This window comes from Nothobranchius furzeri, chromosome 14 (genome assembly GCF_043380555.1).
Source record: "Nothobranchius furzeri strain GRZ-AD chromosome 14, NfurGRZ-RIMD1, whole genome shotgun sequence".
In the NCBI taxonomy this organism is placed as follows: Eukaryota; Metazoa; Chordata; class Actinopteri; order Cyprinodontiformes; family Nothobranchiidae; genus Nothobranchius; species Nothobranchius furzeri.
The window spans coordinates 33,247,115-33,266,552 of record NC_091754.1 but is presented as its reverse complement, the minus strand read 5'-3'; the positions used below and the strand labels follow the sequence as shown (position 1 = coordinate 33,266,552).

Below are 19,438 nucleotides of genomic sequence, written 5' to 3'. Positions count from 1 at the left end.
TCACTTTCTGCGATGGTTTATCCCTTGGGTCCACATGGCAGGGGTGAGGTGGTGCTCACTCCTCATCCCTGCCACGTGGACCTCAAGGGATAAATCATCAATCCTGCTCAATGGTCAACTTTCCTCTCAGGGTCACCCATTAAGACAGTGGGAGGGTTAAAGAAAGATTGAGGAAGATTCAAATCCACATCTTTCCTTTGTTACCTTCTTGAACCAGACCAGGAGGTAAAACTTTCTCTGCTAAAGGGATCGTAGGACCAGTCTGATGTACTGGTGGAGACTGGGGTAATGAACATGTCTCCGTGTGGGGTCGGTGGTTGTGTGTTTCTCTGCCCATGTGTCCATCTGGTCTCTGCAGTGGAAAACTGACGTGTGACTTTAGTTATTCTTGAGCCTGCTGGAACGGTTCAGACAGGAGCAGGTGACGTCTTTTAAAAACCCACCAAAACCACCGACACATGTCCTCGTCCCTCTGTGTACATTACTCATCCCAGAGGCATGTCCCCCCACATACACACACACACACACACACACACACACACCAGTTACCCCTTTATAAACAGTTGAAGTTGTAAATTCACTTGTTAGAACATCAGCTAAATTTTCCTCTAAAGTCAGATGTTTGAGCTCAGACTGAATGAACTTCTTACAAAGTAGAATCAAAAGGGCAATAAAACTGCAGTAATAAAATATTGTTGGAACAACTAAAACCCAGTAAAAGCACAATAAACTCTTCAACAGAGGAGGCACTTTCCTCAAGGCAGGGGCAATGGCCCCCTCAGGTCCTGAATCTAGTGTGAGGGATGACCAGTAGGTGAAGGTCCGCAGGTCTAACAGAACAAAATTGTTTATACAGAATAAGAATGTCTGTAATATAGCCCAGTGTTGATCCATGCAAGGCCTTGTGAGGACCAGAATCTTAAATTGTACTCTGAACCGTACGGGTAACCAGTGCAGGGCCTCAAGCATCAGAGTGATGTGGGATAATAATAGTAGATTGCATTTGTATTGCGTTTTACATTATAAAAATGTCAAAGCTCTTGCAGGGGAGGAAAAAAATGATTATGGAAGATTAAAAGCTTTACTAAATTTTAGTCCTTTTATACAGCTGTTTGTAGGCTGGGATGCCCTTAAACTGTCGGGGAAGGCGTTCCACAGACAGGGAGCATTGGCACAGAAGGCTCTGTCCCCCATGGTGCTCAGTCTGGTTCTAGATCTATGAAGTGAAGGGAGCATGTGGACGCTAGTGGGATTAGAAGTTCTTTGAGATAGAAAGGACCATTTCCATACAAGCACTGATGAATTAGAAGAGAGATTTTGTAATTTATCCTTGTGGCGACAGGAAGCCATTGAAGTGAGTGCAGAATGGGTGTAATGTGTTCATATTTCCATACTCTCAGCAGGGTCCTTACTGTAGAGTTTTAGACATTTTGAAGCTTCTGAAGGTTCTTGTCAGAGATCCCAGTAAGCAGTGAGTTACAAAAGTCCAGTCTAGAGGAGACAAAAGCGTGGATCAGTTTTTCAGCATCTAGTAGGGCAAGAGTAGAACAAAGTTTGGCAATATTGCAGAGATGATGGAAGGAAACCTTGCATATGTGATTTATATGGGATTCCTAGGTGAGGTGGGAGTCTATTTTAACATCAAGGTTGGTAACTGAGAGGGAAAGAGGAATGTTACTTCCAGTTATAGGACACGACTGGATCTGGTGGGGGGTTAGGGTTAGCCTACCATGATGGCTTCCATCTTGGAGGTGTTTAATCATTTAATCTCCTCCAGACCTGTCTTGATTTTGGTGGATGATGCTGATGATGGTATTGATGAAGCAAGCAGAGATCCAGAAAGACAAGAAGCTGCAGCAGTTGTTTTAATGTATAACCGTGTATCATCGGCATAACAGTGGAAGACGATGCCATGACAGCTGATTACTTGGCCTACTTGGATCTTCTATTAGCTTGGAGATCAGCCAGGCAGCAGCATTTTGCACCATCTAAAGGCGTGCCATGTCTTACTTGCCCAAACCCGTTAGAAGACCATTACAATAGTTCAAGTGGGAAGTGATAAACACATGGATCAACATTTCAAGGTCAGATCGGATCTGGAGAGCAGGGGGTGCAACTTAGCAATATTTCTTAGGTAATAGGGCTGCACAATATATCAAAAAATTATTGTCATCGGGATAACAGGACGTGCGATAGGCCCATCGCAAAGCACGTCAAAAATGGCGATAAATGTTTGGTTCAAATATTTCCATCCGTGTCATACATCAACTTTTTGTAAACCAGCTCTGTTTTTTACGCGGAAGTATTATTTGACCAATCAAATGTAGCCCTTCTGATATGCGGCAAATCAGATGGGTCTGTTCACGTAATACACCCGCCCCCCACGTAGACCCTTACCCCAAAATTCCACTATCTCCGCTCCGTCCCCGCTTTCCGCTGCCGCTCGCTCCCCTTGTTCGTCATGCTGGCTCAGATTAACGAACGCACTTTGTGCTGAGGTTTCTGGAATCAGCGCTGCTTTCAAGCTTGAACGTGAGTCCGCTCGGTGTCGTTAAGCAGCTGATAAAAACCGGGCTGACTCCGACACGTGCCGGTGAACCAACCCACCTACCTTCATGTCGCTAGTGTTCCACCGGGTGGTGATGTTAGCCCCAGGCTCCGGTTAGCTTCCAGCTAAAAGGCTACAGCACTCTCCTCCCAGTCCCACCCTGCTAAAGAGGTCCTGGAAAAGTTCCCCCACACATCAAAGTGATTTTTCCTTTATGAGCTTTTATAACCTTGTTAATCAGGATAGTTGATTTGCTGCTGCACATAAACTCAGTCAGAAGCTAGTTCAATTTGTTAGCTTGTTATCAGAATCATAGTTGCAGTTTCATCATCTGAGCTGCTTTTTAAGATCTAGGTAAACTTGTTCAATTTGGGGTTAAAAACAAAAGTTTTCACATATTTTCCATGTAGTTTTTTGCCAGTTCCTCTTCTGAAAGGTAGACAATTGTTTTTCTCTTTCCTTCAGAAAATCTTAATATTCTCCTAGTTTGGCCCAGCACAGTTCACTTCACAGCCTTATATCATAACCACATAAGTGGAGAAAATGTTCAGTAGCAATGAGAGAATTTGCTGTTGCATTTAAGTGATGTTAACTATTATTTAACATTTAAACTTATTTTCTGATTTTTTTTATTTATTTATTCAAAAAACCCTGGTAAGGGGCGTTTTTCTGTATTTGGAGCATCAGAAAAAGTCTTATGGTGGAGGTGATGTTTTAAAGTCACTGAGAAACTGCATGCATGCAGTTAGTTGTTTTGCTGCTAATACAGTAGCAGGTGCAGCTGCATATTTTTGCTATAAAATTGTTATGTTGTAATGGAATTCATGCATTAGTTTTTGTTTGCTTTGAACCCAGAGCAGACGTCACACGCCAGACGACATCAACACTGCATACTTTAGTATTTGTTCATTTATCGTGAGTAATATCGATATCGCAATATTAAGCACTGTTATCGAATATCGCAGGTTTTTCTAATATCGTGCAGCCCTATTAGGTAGTATTTCTTTTACTTCCAGGCTCCGCCATGAGGCCAATAGAAAAAGGAAACTTCTTCTTTTTCTTCTTGTGCTTTTTGTTGACGATCGGCGAACTGAAAATGCTAACCGCTAGCATTACAGCTAACAGCCGTAAAGCAGGTTAAGAGAGCAACCCCTGGAACACCTACCCGCTCCACAAAACTATCAAGTATGGGGATTTTCTGGTCAGCAGAGGGATACAGAGTGGTACCAAATGGGAAGCTAGTGTAGTTTCTAACTCAGCCATCACTGAGATGTTGTTACTTTAACAGAGGGTAAAGGGGCTCCTTCCCCGCACGTATGATATCCAGAGATCTGAGACACAGGGAATAATGAATCAAAATCAATACATTTGTTGTGCTTTATATATTTAAAGTACAAAAAATACTTTATTCAATAAAGTACAAAACATTTAAGAAAGTTTGTTATATCATCTGATTTTTAATCATCAGAAAACTCACAATATTTTGCACCTATCACACCCCCACCTGCCCCTAATCACTACCAGGTTCAGCATTGTCGTTTTTGTGTCATGTACAGATCACCTCATACTCCTTCTGTGTCGGTTCACCGCCACACTCTCCCACCCACTAGAATCAGTGGTTCCCAAACCCAACCTTTTTTGGCTCATGGACCCCCTGAGCTGTTTTCTCATACCATGAGTACTCCTAATGCAGGGTTCAGACTCCATTTGGAAACTTTCTGGAGCTTTGCATCTGCACCACAGCTGGTGTAAATGCTCAATGATCTCTGATCAATGTGAAACTGGATCGCATTCTTGTGATTGAGGCTTCAGACCCTCACTCAGTAGCAGCTGCAGCCCCGCTCTACTTTTCCTTCATGTTTTGTTTCTTAACCCTCGTCCTCAGCACCCCTCTGTCCATTGGGCCATATGGCCTAAAATCTATATCATAATATTGTCTTTTATTTATTTATTTATTTTTATTTATTTATGTCAAAATGACTGGTTTCACATTGTCACATACCAGATGAATTTCAGCAGAACAAATGCTTCTAAAAATGATTAAAGAACATTTAATGTCAACAACTTATTTTAAAAATAAACCTTTCAAGTAGTTTTTATGTTATTACAAATCTGCATGACATTAATAAAGATGAAGATATTTAAATAAAGTTCAAGCTAAATGTGATGAAAACACAAAATTGTAAACCGTTTGAACTGAAGTGAAAAGTGAATAAACAGAAATAAAGTTTCTTCCTGATTCATTTATTCAATTCAGGTTTTTTATTTTTTCCATAGAAGTTAAGTTTTGCTTAAGTAGTGGATAACTGCAGGGAAAATGATGCTTTGCTGCGTTTTTTGTCAACAGTATTAAATAAGGTTGGGGGTTTATTCTTTTTCTCTGCCCCTGGTTATACTACGCTCTGATCAGTGGGTCTGGGGTTGTTAAAGGGAACAAGAATACAGTTTATCAGCTATTTAAAACACTGCTTTCAATCTCTTAAGAAGCATAAGAAATGTTCTTTTGGCTTTCGTCTGTCCCAGGAACCCTGATGAAGGCCATTCTAACCCCCCTAAATCTGCCTTTTTGTGAAAAGAGCGGTTTACCCACTTGGCCAGTACATGAATATGCTAACGAGCTGCTTACTAATTGGTTGGTTTAAACCAGAAGGCCTCAGACGCTGGAGACTGCAGATTGGAGGAGGAAGGGCTCCACATTGTGACGTCTTTATGAGCGATTTCTCAGTAAAGACGATTTTCTCTTGCATTTTTAAACTTTCTAAGTTACATAAAAAGTAAGTCGCACATGGCTATGAATATTTGGCATGCAACGTTGACCACACAAGCTGTCTTTATTCTCAAACAACAAGAAAATGATGGTTTAGATTCTTTGTCCCCTTTAAAGGTCAGACGCGCGGAGCTTACTGGTCGCAGTGAGAGCAATAAAAAGAGAGAGAACTGCACAAAACTTGTGTTTTTAAAGAGAAACAGCAACTGGGGGATGGAAACTTTTCAAACTAAATCATGGGAGATTTCCAAAAGTTAGGAAGCCTGTGTTTTTAAAAAACTAAAAGCATTTAAGGTAATTAGTGTTAACGAGCTGTTAACGCAGATACATCTTTACTATCGGCAGAATTATTTTTGGAGGATGTTTCTCTGTTCCACATGAGGTCCGTATAACCAACATTACCCCATCATCAGCAATCCTTCATCTACTCGCTCTTCGCTGCAGCAGCAGCAGCCTCTCCAAAGCTAAAGCTTCTTGACAAAAGTCATGCATAGTCACGGTTTGCCTAAATAGATCATTGATAATCTGATATCAACTATATATTACCATGCATTACTTTATTTGAGCATTCATTAAAGGGACATTATGGAAGTTTGACAGCCAAAACATGTATAGAAATAATAAATGTATTCTTCATACATTCTCCTGCAATGCCCTGGCCCTGTAGAATGAGCCCTGGCATTTTTACTGTGATTGCCTGTTTTTCTGTAAAATCACAGAAAAGGAGAGCTGCTCGGGTCGAGCAGGCTGCTTCATGCGCATTCACACTCAGGCATAGCCTGTAGCATTTGCTATCCGTAGCTTTAGCAGCAGAGAGAGAGGCAGTTCCACTTTGTCGCTGTTCCTAACGCCTAGTGACAAAGCTAGCTACATTTCTGAGGACCCTTAGCTACTTTCTGTAGAACTTTCTTCTAGATATTTCCTGCAAATTAGCAACAAAATAGCCATTTTCGCTCCGAACCGTTCTTTGGTTTGACGGTGTTTCAGCTGTCATCAAGGACATAAATGTTACAGATACTGTGAATGTTACTAGAGTGTAGCTCACCTTGTAATATGTCTGACTCTCATGCAGAAGACCTGGATTTGATTCTGGATGTGAACATAGTTTATTTAGAGTTTATTTTTTACATTAATGGTATATTTTTTTACGGTAAGATGCCCAAATTTGTATTTGAGACTCGCCGAACGGCATTGAATTCACAGATAAAAAAGATGTGGGTTCAACTTTCATTTTGGAACAATTTTTCAAGCAAGGGAAGGGAATGATCTGAGCATGCAGGAGGACTGACCCATCATAAACCTTTGTCGGCTGTGCTGAAGAGAAAGGTACAGAACCAAATTATTTAATTAATTAGCTGCACGTTCTCCTGTCCTCTGTCCTCCGGGCCACACACACACACACGGGACTGTCTCAGCTGTTATTTTCGTTAAGAAGGAGTGTGCACGTACAGCATGCGCGCCTCGTGCAAGAGCCTACTATTGAAGCAGCCGTTACGCTTTTGGCCTGAGAGGGCAATCGCGAGCATAAAAATTCAAAAGTACGTAAAGTCCCTTTAAACAACACAAAACAGCACAATGTTTTTTTTTTACACCAGGGCAAATGCTGTCATCATCTGGGTAATGAAATATCAATTTTTCCACGTACTCCCTGTAATGCTCAAACAGACCACTAGGGTCATGCGTACCCCTGGCTGGGAATCACTGCTCTAAAGCATTTTATGTTTTGATAGAAAACCACCCAAACCGTGTAGAGCAGTCGAGCCAAGCTGAGAGGTGGAAAAGGACCATAGGCTATACATCCCTCTCACAATACTGGATCCCACATGTAGACAATTTTTCTTCCACATTTATGAGTTTCAAGTTCATTAGAAAGGTTGAATGCTTTTATATAAAGTGGTTTAATTCAGATTGTGAAGAAGAAGGGAGAAGCAGCAAAAACTTGATTTGCTTTAAAACCAAAACCCTTCGGGTAAAAGATGAAAGCTTTCAGAGTTAAGAATTATATTGATTTGTTAAAGTTATTGTGGCAAGTTATTTTTTACTTAGTTTATTTTTAATCTTCTGTAGAAGGTTTTATTGTCAGTGCTTTGCTTCAAACAGACTATTTTTAATTGACCTCAGATCTCAGCATTGAGCAAACACACACACACACACACACACACCCGTACACAGGTGCCAATGTTTCTGCCAAAAGCTGTGCCGTGTGTGTGTGTGTGTGTGTGTGTGTGTGTGTGTGTGTGCTTGCGTGCTGGGAGGTTGGTATAGGAGGAATGTGTGACCTTTCTGGCCTCTGCTGCCGTTTGGCTTTGATTGGACATTCTTCTGGATGTTTCCGTATTCTGTCACTGGGCTGCAGGACAGAAATGTGTGTTTGGTTTTGTAACACAAGAAACAAAGTTAATCTGCACAAGTTCAAAAGTTAAAATTAATATTTATGTTGTGGTTAATGATGTCTAGATAACCCAAACTGATTTAAGCACAAAGCTGTAAAGTATGACAATTTTGTGTTAAAGCTACAAATTACTGTCTTACCCCCTTTTAGATAGCTTCCTGAACGGTCTCTGTTCAGAGAAATGGTTTAAGTTCCGGAAGACCGACAAGCTAACCACTAGTCCGAACTCAGCAAAGACCAAAGTTTCTCGCCAACATCTTAAAACGGCTCAAATCCCCTAAATATCATAGCAGTGCATGTTCATCTTTAAAACATGTTAGATTATCTATATAACTACTGTTCCCTAAAGGAGAGGAACGAGGTACAACAAAAGTACTATTCAGGGTTTTTCCTGGCTCAAACTGAGGCAGAGGTGGTACCATCCTGACCATGCACCAGCACATGCATATTCTGTGCGTTCAACTGCCTCTCTTTTTTTAAAGGCAAAATATTATAAAAGGCTCAATGATGTGCATTAGATTGGTGTTTAGTTCACTTTTTCCCATCTGATATTAAATATCTATAGTTAAAATATTTGTAAATATTTGACCTACATTTCAGTAACACTTTGGGTTTGTATTAATGACACTCATCTTAGTCAAAATAACACATAAATATATCCAGTAAAATATAAAGCATTTCATTAACATGCATTTGTATTGGAAATGGTAACATTTAATTTCTGCTGCTAACAGTGTAATGGTGGCATGTCTATTATGTACGGGTTAGGGCGGGGGTTGGCAACCCGCGGCTCTTCCATCCATCTGTATGCCAATTCTAAATGTAAAGATTGTCTGCGTAAACCTGAACAGTTCCAACCCGGTCTTACTGTGAGACCGGGTTGACGGGTCACGCTTTCGCATAATCATATCTGCGCTTTCTGAACTGACGAGGATGTGAGATTCTGGGCTTCTCCTCAGACAGGCTCCTGGATGTGTCGCCACATTGGAGACAGGAACAAGCGCTATTCAGCCAAAGTTTCATAACCAGGGAACATTTTCTAAGTGACAAGTCTCGCTTCAGTCGGAGGAATCTTCCTGCATGCGCTCTGGTTCTGCGACGCGCACCAAGCCCCTCTCCACATCTTCAGCTCGCTGTGCACCATACGTACGCGCTGACAGTGAGCTGCGCTGAGCAGTGTCCAGCTCAGATGTTCAGATGGGAATCTTTTCTTGAGTGATTTAGCTACATCTGCGATGTGCGAAACGAATAAAGTGTCAGTTCGTCTGCATGCGTCGGGGTCATTCTTTCAATTCTTTCTCCGTCAAAATAAACGGCCAAATACGGGAACTGTCCGGTCAACACAAGCCCTGCTTTTAACTGTTCTGTTTTCTTGTGAAAATTGTTGGAAAGAGATATAATTTAACTTGATTAACACCAGAGCCAGGCGCACTGTGCCGTTATCTCCGTCACTGTAAATGAGGGGAAAACAAAATGATCGGATCCTTTTCTGACCTTCCCCACCTACAAAGTTTAATTACAACAATCAAACGTGACAGAGCCTGGATTTGTATTCTGAACAGTCTAAACATGTTTTAAAAAGAAACATATGACAAAAGTGGCACCTGCTCAGTAAAACCACCAACAGGGTGAAAAATATCAAAATATTGTAGGCAGAGACGGGCTACAACTTCTGGATCCATTTTATATAAATCGTTTTATTGATTATAGTCTTATGAAAGATAACTTTGACGTACACGAGCGACCGGTACTGGCTGCTGTCACCTGTTGTGATTGGTTAAAGCAGCTCTCTGCTGTCTGATGGTAGGCCCCGCCCACAACGCCGCGGCTGCTGTGGCTCCCAGTGTTTTCTTTACTGTGGGAAACGGGTAATAATGGTTCTTTGATGGGAACAGGTTGCCGACCCCTGGGTTAGGGTAAGGGTAGTTCCGTTTAGCCTTGGCCCCCAAAAGGCCTTGAAACGGCCCTGGGTGTGTGACTGAGTTTTGAAGGTGATCTGAATTGTATCAGATGTATAAATATGACATGTGTATAACTTATTGTTTTATACAGGTAAAGACGTGTAGTGGAGGTAAATCTACCTACATCTTACATTCAAGCTTTGTTTTCTTGTTTTTATTTAACTATTTCCTGTCCTGTCTGTCATCTTCCTGCATCTCCTCTAAACTCCAGAAAAACTGCTGGCTGGATTCTTACTTTTTCACCTCATCAGTTACTTTTGAACTAAGCAGATCAAAGGGATCTTCTGACCGCAAAGCGGAGAGCACATTTCGATGCTCCGTCAGTGAGGTGAAATCACCGCAGCACACGATGAGCGGAGCGCGTCAGGAACGATTAAAAGACAGCGTACCAGAAGATATAAACAGATCAGAACGATCAGGTGTTAATAATAATGTTTTGTTGCGGCACCTTGAGAATGGATCGTGCGCCGGACGCAGCTGGCGCACCAACGATCAGCGCTCTGCGTTCTCCACTCAACAGAATCCGGCTACGCTGAGAGTCCATAAATATTGTAATATAGAAACTGGATCTTTCCCTGAAAGATATCTAGCCCCCCATAACTCGATCCCTGCTCCTGGATGAAAAACCAGACATTTTGATCGGTGTAGAAAACCCCCCAGACAGAGAGTGAAAAGTGGACATGTCAGGGGGAAAGAGGAAATATGGTCAGCCTACAATAGCACCAACCATAGATATGTACCAACTAGCAAGAAAAGCAATTTTTGATCTTCTTTTTCTGCAGCAGTTTTAGCGCTTTTCGGTGCACCACTGCTGATACAGCATCCCTGTAGTGGCGCAACGCTGCAACTGCAGTTAAAATAACATCCATATAGCTGGGGGCAGAGTGAAATCAGGCTGGGGTGGCACAAAAATAGCTGGAGGCGTCCGCCATGCAAATTTGAACGCAGGAAAAAACCCTGCTATTGGGCATCACACCCTTGTGTGGCCTGGCTGAAGACACATCTAATCTTGCCTGTATTGCAAATGAGTGTGATGCTGTGTAGTGACCCCACCCCCCACTTATAAACACTCTGCATAATTTTCATTTATCAGTTTGATAGCCACGCTTCAGGAAGCCAGGCTGTGAAGGGGGCAGCCCTCCGTTGTACCTCATTCCTCTTCTTCAGGGAACAGTGATTATATACATCACCAATGAGAAAGTCTGTGCTTCGAGAAAGCTTTACCTTTGGAGGCTTTGGCGAAACACACAAATAGTTGGTCTGCTAGTCAGAAAATCCGCTTGTGGTCCACATAAGCCTGTAGAGCACCAACCGGGCACAGACAATGCAACCTCCTCTGCTCTTCAGAGGCAAAAGTAAGACGACTGAAGGCTGAAAGCTCCATGGTCATAGAACCGTAGTACAGCAGGATGACCATGGGCATATATACAGTATTTAGACGCAGGGTGACCCGAGACCCATCTGCTAAAAATTGCAGGCAGAACGGGTGAACTGAAAGATCATGAAGATCTTCTACCCTCTTAGCCGATGTCAGGGCTAAGAGCTTGGACATTTTGTAAGACAGAAATTTCATGTCAACCAATTCAAAAGGCTTAAATGGCACACAGAGCCTCCAGTGCTGAAATGAGGTTCCATTAAGGGACAGAAGATCTAATAACAGGCCCCAGTCTCCTAACTTCCTTCAGGAACTGAGTGCCAAGAAAGATTGAGTGCCAAGAGAAACCTCACTAAAAGACAGGCACTGTGTGTGTTCTCGCTGGACGCAAACAGATGCACCATTGCCCTACCAAACACCACCTCGGGGGGGAAGTCTCCGTTCCCTTGACAGGGGTCTTCCCTTTGAGTGCAAGTTTACCCCATGGTTCAGACAACCGGGGACGTAAACTGCTCTGAGAAATAGAAGATTCAGATTGTACCAATGTAGCAATGTATAAGTCAGATTCAGTAGAGGATTAGCACGTGTTCCTCCCTGTTTGTTTATATATGACACCACCATTGTGTTGTCTGTGCACACTAGCACACGCGGCCCTTTCAGGGCTAGAAACACGGCTGACAGTTCCAGGTAGTTGATGTGGAACCCTGATTGGATCGGGAACCATGCCCCCCCTCACCGCCTGTCGGGGACCGAACTGTTTTAAATGAGCCACGGGAAAAAGGAATCAGAAAAATCTGGGTTTTATTCTCCCAATTTAACAAAAATGACAAAATGGGGCCCCTAAAAGAGGTCAACTTAACTATGTTTATGTTTTTGTATTTAGCAGACGCTTTTGTCCAAAGCGTCTTACAAGTGATAGAAAGTTATTATTAACTAGAAAGCTTTACAGCAACATAACCTTAGCAAACAAAACACCAACTGACCTCCTACAGGAAACACAAGGGAGGTTTTTATACTGGCTGGTCAGTCCATTACAAACAAGAGGGAAAGGGCCACCGATACAACATTAAAGACTGAAACAGTATAGGAATAATTGACTAGTCATTAAGGTTACATTTACTGAAAATTAAACAATTAATTAGCAACTAATTTAAATAAATGGAAAACCAACAATAACAAAGCAAGACCAAAATCAGACACCCCCCCCCCCCACACACACACACACACACACACACACACACACACATTTTCAGTCAGTAGGTAGAAGCCTTTCAAGAAGTATCAGCTCTGGCTTCTTCCTCTGCCACATCACCTCTTTGTCCCCAGGGAAATGGAAAATTACTGGCAACTCAAGACAAACAAAATTAACATTACACAAATAAGCAGAAATCAAACTTGTTTTTATATGTTCATATCTGTAACCAAAAGTTAACTGTAAATAAATGTATTGCAAAGATAAATCACTCAACTTTCCCCTGTGTGGCAGATCCTGCCATCACACCGCCATCCCCTTACACAGAGCTCCCCAGCCTCCGAGGGAAGTGTACGTGGTCTCTACCAAGCTTTCGGACACCCTCCCAATTTGAGAACCCTAGTGAAGCAATCCTAGTTCTTTCCACGGTAGAAGAGCTGCTATGCAGGCCCTGATGACGGTCAACTTCCAGTTAAAATGACTTGAGGGACAAATACGTGAGAGCGGACCCAATGCTGGAAATGCAGCATCTTTAACTGGCCGAGAGGCACTACAGCTATAGAGGAAGCCATCAAGCCCAACAGCTGTAAGACTATGCGGAGTGACAGTCTGGTTCCCAGGCGGAAGCAGGCCATGCAGCAGCGGAGGGCGGCAATCCAGTGGTCCGAGAGGCGTGCCCTTCTCAACCGAGAGCATATTTCTAGTCTGAGGAAGGAGAAACTCTGGCTTGGAAGTATGGAGCTCTTTTTATAATTTACGGAGACACCCAAGGCTTGAATGTGAGAAAGAATCTGGGAGATGTGAGCCTTCGCCTGCACACGAGAACTCTCTACCAGAGCCCAGTCGTCCAAGTAGGCGAGAACGCAAATGCAGCTTCCACACATTTGGAAAAGGGAGAACCATATACCCGTAGGCTCTCCCCTCGAACGCAAAGTGCAGGAACTGCCTGTAGGGATGAATCCCCACATGGAAGCATGAGATCAATCGTAGCAAACCAATTCCCGAGGCTGAGCAGCTGCTTGAGTGTTCACATTTTGAGTCTGTACATGTGCAAATGCTTGTTTGACACGGGGAGATCCAGAATGGGATGAAGCCCTTCGCTTTTTTGGGGGACAACAAAGTAAAGGCAAAGGCTGTACCAACCTTTGAGGGGGACCACTTGAACAGCTCCTTTTGTTAATAGCATTCAAATTTCCTCTGACTTCTGCATCATCATTCACCATCGTTTGCACAAACACGGTGAACACAGTTGGTCTGACCCAGACCTGTAAACGGTAACCTACGGCAACCATTCGTTCAACCCAAGGAGACACAGCGCATGTGCACCAGAGAGGAAGGTTTGCTACAAGATGGCTGCTCAGTGCTGTCATGGTGGAGACGCTGCCCTCTAGCAGAGCGGGACGACACAGCACCGTGCATATGACACGCTCTGACCATCGTGTCTACAAACTTGAAATACGCTGTTTTCCAGAACAGGAGAAAACAGCCTCTCTTGCTTCGCTCAAAGATGTTTGCAGACAGGGTTTGTAGTGAAAATTTAGCTGTCGGTCACCAGCAGAGTGGACTGACACAGCTTTATGTGACCAATTTGAGATATAGTGTTTAGACACATCAAATCGACGGTGTTTTTAGTGCAAACTGCAGTCTTTATTGGAACCTTGTGCAAAACTGTGGAAACAGTGAAACTTTTGACCAGTTGGGGCAGTAAACAAAGTGTCTTGGGACTAAGGGTTGAACAGCAACCGAACGTGGACATTTCAACCGCTGAAATCTGAGGCTTGGAGGTCCAGCAAGGTGCAAGTCCTGAACAAAATCTGGTCCTGACATCGGGATGACTGAGGCTTCTTTTTACGGTTCACAGAGCATTTCTGTGAGGCCGTAGGAGGTCTCTTTCTTCCGACGGACTGGCTGGGGGGCAAGGGCTGGGTCAGACCAGCAGCAGTGCTCACCATCCTCTGAGGCGAGGAGGTCGAGAAGACAGCCCATTGATCGTTTCCGGGAGCCTTATGTATCACTATCCACCTGGGGATGATGGAGCGCAGCGCATCCGTCTGCTTCTTCTGCATCTCGAACTTAGCCTGAATAGCATCAAGGGACTGTCCAAACAGGCTGCTGGAGGAGGCAGGTTCATCCAAGTAGGAAGCTCTGTCTCGGTCCAGGTCATTGGATAGAGTCAGCCAAAGGTGTGTCTTCCTCCAGGTCAGATTCAGTAAGCCATTTGATCTGCCCCGCTAGCAACAAGGACTTTGATCGAAAGGCCATCATCATGGGAAGCCGGAGAAACCAACTTGGAGAGCATGGGGTCCTGCTTCAAGGCCACAACTTCCCCCAGGAGATGTTGAAGAAATTAACATGCTGTTCAAGCGTGGGGCAGCGGAGGTGGCGACAGAACTCGCACGCCACTGGGTCCGAAAGTGCTCTACTAGCATGAAGAATTCCCAGGCAGACAGAACAGACTTTGTGCAGGTCCTTCACATGAAGAAAGAACCCACAGCCCTGAGCACAGGGACAAGAAGTAGGTTTATGCTTAGCAGGTTTACAACATAATGGCGAGACACAGAGTGGAGTGTTAGAAGCAAACGACAAAAGAATGAAGGCAGGAAGAAAAGAGCCACGAAAAGATAACGCTCAGTGGGTGAACGCCAGCCAGAAGGCAGCAGAGTCAACACCAGCGAGCAGTTAAGCTAACTTTTCAATTGCGTGCTTACCAATAGATGTGATCTCAGCGAGGTAAGAGCGTAATAACTGAGAAATTACAGGGATGCTGGGTATTTATTAGGGATGGAGAGATTCACCGATCTAAACCGGTGGCTCGTTCGTGACGTTAGCAATGTGACTGCACCGGTAGCTTCGGTATGCATCGGTTACAACCGATGGCATTATCAAAATGTATCTTTCCATGCGTGTTTCTCGTCAGTAAAACCATGGTTATATCGATTACTTCTTAGTTTACCTACTATGTCTTCCCTTTTTTAGGCTCATTGAACACTTCGTCTCTTTCAGCTAAAGACACGTACTGCGCAGACACAGTGGGAGCATATTGGGACAACATTAACTGACGTTCATGCTTCCTGTCTCAAATAGCCAAAATGAATAAACTTCTCCATGAAACGCGGTGTTTCTACGGTCTCTAGTTTCTGCAGCAGCACATTTTTAAGAGCATTCTTATTGACCTGTGCACCTGAAGCTTTTTGTGAGGTAATTTTAAGAAAATTCCTTATTATCGTAACATTTGTGCAGATATAAAAAAAACTCCAGAAGGAAGGACATTTTGCCCTTAACAGTGGTTCAGAGAAGTTCGATAAACTTACATCTTACATCCTTCTTCTTCCGGCTCTTGGTGGGTGCAGACACTTTTTCCTCCTCTCCTCCATATCTTATCCTCAAGGCCTTTGTCTCTGTGTGCTGGGTGCATGGCTGCTTCTGCATTTTTCTGGAAACTGGAAACTGAAATACATTTAAATGGATCTCGTCAGCTGGTCTCTCAACACGATTGATAAATTTTTTTCAACAATGAGAATGGGAGAAGGGGCTCCCGGATGTCCTGCCGGTACAGACCCATTTGGACACATCATGGACTCCTGGAAACAGTGGAACTTGATTTGTTTATCTCGGCTGTCTGTGGAGGACTCTGAAGACGTGTGAATATTCGTGGTGTTGGTGTCAGGTTTCCTGCTCATTGGCCTTGGAGGCTACCTGGCTTACCGGAAAATTAAGGAGCTGTCGAGGAATATTGGCCTGATCCCGGAGCTCAGAGATGGTTTGCACCGCGCTGTGAATTCACAGACTCAAATAATTGTTGAGATGAATCGTAAGGCACATTCTTTGGCACAAAAGATGGATGCCATCAAGGAGAGAGTAGACGAATATGCACGGATTGGGATAGATTAACATCCATTATGGGATTTTGAGAGGATGAGGACCAAAAAACTGTTAGACAGAGAGGAAATTATCTCTGTCTGGCCCCAAAACAATTTCTAATCAGAATCTGGCGTCCTTGAGCCTGCAAGGCTCCAACAAAAACTCCTCCCCTCAGAAGGTATGTGGAATATGCCATCACTATGGCAACTCAACTCTGTCTCCTTTCCCAGCCTGGGCAGGACTGCGGGAAGGCCGCTGAAGCGTCCAGGGTCACTGCAACCCTCCAACCCTCAATGCTCCTTCCCCTATCCACACTGAGGTGACATGCGCTGCTTCATCGTGGCTGCAGGATCTGAAGTTGGGATAGTCCCAACCCACCACCCCACCTAGTGGACACTTATGCAACAGACTTCAGACAACACAACATATCTGTCTGTCTGAGGTGGGGTTTTTTTGCAGAGCAAAGCTGCCCTCCTGGTGGGAGGGTAACTTTGAAGTGCCTTTTTTTCCCTCCACCTGAACCAATCCTCATGTAACCCTCTTATCTCTATTAAGGTGGCGCGACTCATGGTTGCGAATGACCATAGTCACCAATTCTTGTCATGTGTCTTGCCCATGTATGTCTGATCTCTGAATTGTGTGTACTGATACTCTAATTTCCCTCTGGGATTAATAAAGTATCTTTGATTTGATTTGATCTCCCTGCATCTCCAACATTAACGTTTCTCTTAAAGGAACAGTAACATTAGGCTACAGCAGCTCTCACAATAGCCCCTTATGGATCATTACAATATTTAAAAGTTATGTTCAGATGCTTACAGTGTTTCATATTAAATCCTAATAATTATAAGATGAACGCTAATTATTTTCTGATTCTGTTGATTTTTCTGAGCAGAGTGACTGTCTAAACCTCATTTCAACCCTCCTTTTTCAAAGTATTCGTAGAAATAAAAATATGTATAATAGGTAGATATCACTGATAAAGTTTGTCTTTTCATGTTGAATTTATTGATAAACAATAGAGGATTAAATACATCCTTCATAGAGGAGAGGGAAAACATTGTGATAACGTTTAAAAACCATATTTGAGCTTGTAAATTCATTTTAATGTGTTGAATCGTTTCATATCGCATCGTGATTTGTATCGAATCGAAAATCGTTTTCAAATCAATAATGAACCGAATCGTAGGTTTCACCATATCATTAATGTGTCGTATCAGTGGCAGCAAATCGAGCTACGAATCGAATCGGCCTCAGAGGTGGAAATTCACGTTCCACCGTGCCACCGTCGCTCCACCTTATAGGTGGAGCGACGGTGGCACAGGAGTTAAGTGCTCGCCCCGTAATCAGAAGGTTGCCGGTTCGAGCCCCGCTCAGTCTGTCGCTGTGTTTGTGTCCTTGGGCAAGACACTTAACCCCCCTTGCCTGCTTGCCGTGGTCTGAGGGACCGGTGGCGCCATTGCTCGGCAGCCTCGCCTGTGTCAGTGCGCCCCAGGGCAGCTGTGGCTACATCGTAGCTCATCACCACCACTGTGTGAATGTGTGTGTGAATGGGTGAATGACTGGTTGTGTTGTAAAGCGCCTTGGGGGGTTCCAGGACTCTAGAAGGTGCTATATCAAACACAGTCCATTTATAGGTGATTAGATGTGTCTTCAGCCAGGCCACACGAGGACGTGATGTCCCATAGTAGCTTCGTTGTACCGAGTGAATCGACTAAAAGAAAACCTTTTGTCATTTTCAGATTTAATGTTTATTTACATGAGATTCTCTGCTTATTGAGCTGAGCAGCAGGAAGTTGCATCTCTGGCAGTCAGGTCAGCAGCTGTGGAAAGGTTTATAAAATAGTGTTTGCATTAACTGCTTGTCAGTTGTGTTGGACTTGAACTCCAGGTTATTATTCTGTTTTTAAAAGGGGAAAAAAGACGTTTTGACATTAATATTACCCCTTATTAAAAATAGGGGGAAAAGTAAGTTAATGTCCAGATTAAAATAGAATAGAATAAAACTCTATTGTCCACCGTGGTTGAAAATTTCCTTTGTGTGTGTGTGTGTGTGTGTGTTCCTTTTGTTTGACCATTTTAAGACGTTTGGATAAACGGAACAGCAGGCTTTGTGAAGAGCCATAGAATTACATCACCCAGTGTGTTGTGGGTGTGTGAAGCTCTTTCTCTTAGGGAAAGCTGGTTGTTGGTTAGAAGTTTTGAATAACGACAGGAAGTGTTGTGGCTTTGTAGTGTGAGATTGTGTTCTGTGGCTTGTTGTGGGAAGGCTTGTTGTGGGTGTTGAGGACATTTAAATGAGTGCCGTGTGTTGTTAGGGTGCTGAGAAAGTTTGTTTGGGTCATTGTGAAAGTTTTAAACTCAAGGCGGTGTGAGAACAATGCTGAGAGACGAAGACTTCAGAGATGTTTAGGAGTCTATGATTGGTGATTGGCTGAGGAGAGAGCAGAGGGAGGGGTTCAGGCCAGCTAAGAGTCTCAGACGTCTTGCAGAGGAGTGGCGTCTGGATCGGCTGACAAAAGCTTGTGTCTTGTGTGTTTAAGACCTTCAGGAAGCAGATGAGAGAGGGTTGGGTGGAAGAGGGGGTGAGCAGAGGGACAAGGAGCACTGAGGGTGTCAGAGCAGTCGGGGCACCGGCGGGGAAAGTCGGGGAGACGAGAGGGTGAGAAAGAAGGAAGGATTTGCTGTTTAAAAAAAGAGCTGACGAGGGAGAAAGAGAGAGAGACAACAAAAAAGCAGCTCAGAGGAGGAGGGTGAGTGTGTGAGAGATTGACGGGGTTAATGAGAGGAAGAGTTGGTTAGCAAGTGTCCACCAGGAATCTGCTGCTGCCACACAAGAAACCAGAAGAGCCACTAAGAAGGAGCTCACTGACAGGAGCTGCTCTTTGAGTCTCCCTCCTCCTGTTTTTCATGCCGTTGTTGGCCTTAACCGGTGGCTGATCACTGGGGCGCCACTACATCGCCATGTTCGAGGCCACGCAGAACGTCATGCTGAAGCCGACTGAGTCCTGGAGGGAAGCGTTGCTGGACACCCGCGTCATGGATCTCTTCTTCTCTGTGAGTATCCATCACTTCCTCATTTCTTCTCCCTGTTCACCCCTGCCTCAGCCGTGCTGCTGGTGTTTTATTTTATTTTATTTTGTGCCGACCTCTTGAGTTCTGGTTTATTTATTCTGAGCGGAGCGAGTGGAGCCTCGGTGTCACCTCCTCTGTTTGGCCCGTCTTAACTTTGCTCTTGTTCTGTGAACGCACTATCAAAGGGATTTATGGGTAGTTTGTGTTATTGTGTTACCATCCAGAAGAGCGCTTGCTCTGTGAAGTAAATGTGTATTTTTGTTCGGT

General features: G+C 43.7%; 1 protein-coding gene across 1 annotated transcript in view; it reads left to right on the top strand.

Annotated features, from left to right (window-relative positions):
- Positions 1-19,438, top strand: part of xpo4 (exportin 4) — a 68,970-nt gene that overhangs the window by 21,749 nt on the left and 27,783 nt on the right. Inside the window, exon 7 of the mRNA XM_054746613.2 lies at positions 19,041-19,153. Within this exon, the coding sequence (XP_054602588.1) occupies positions 19,041-19,153 (113 nt within the window). The remainder of the gene's footprint in view (positions 1-19,040; positions 19,154-19,438) is intronic.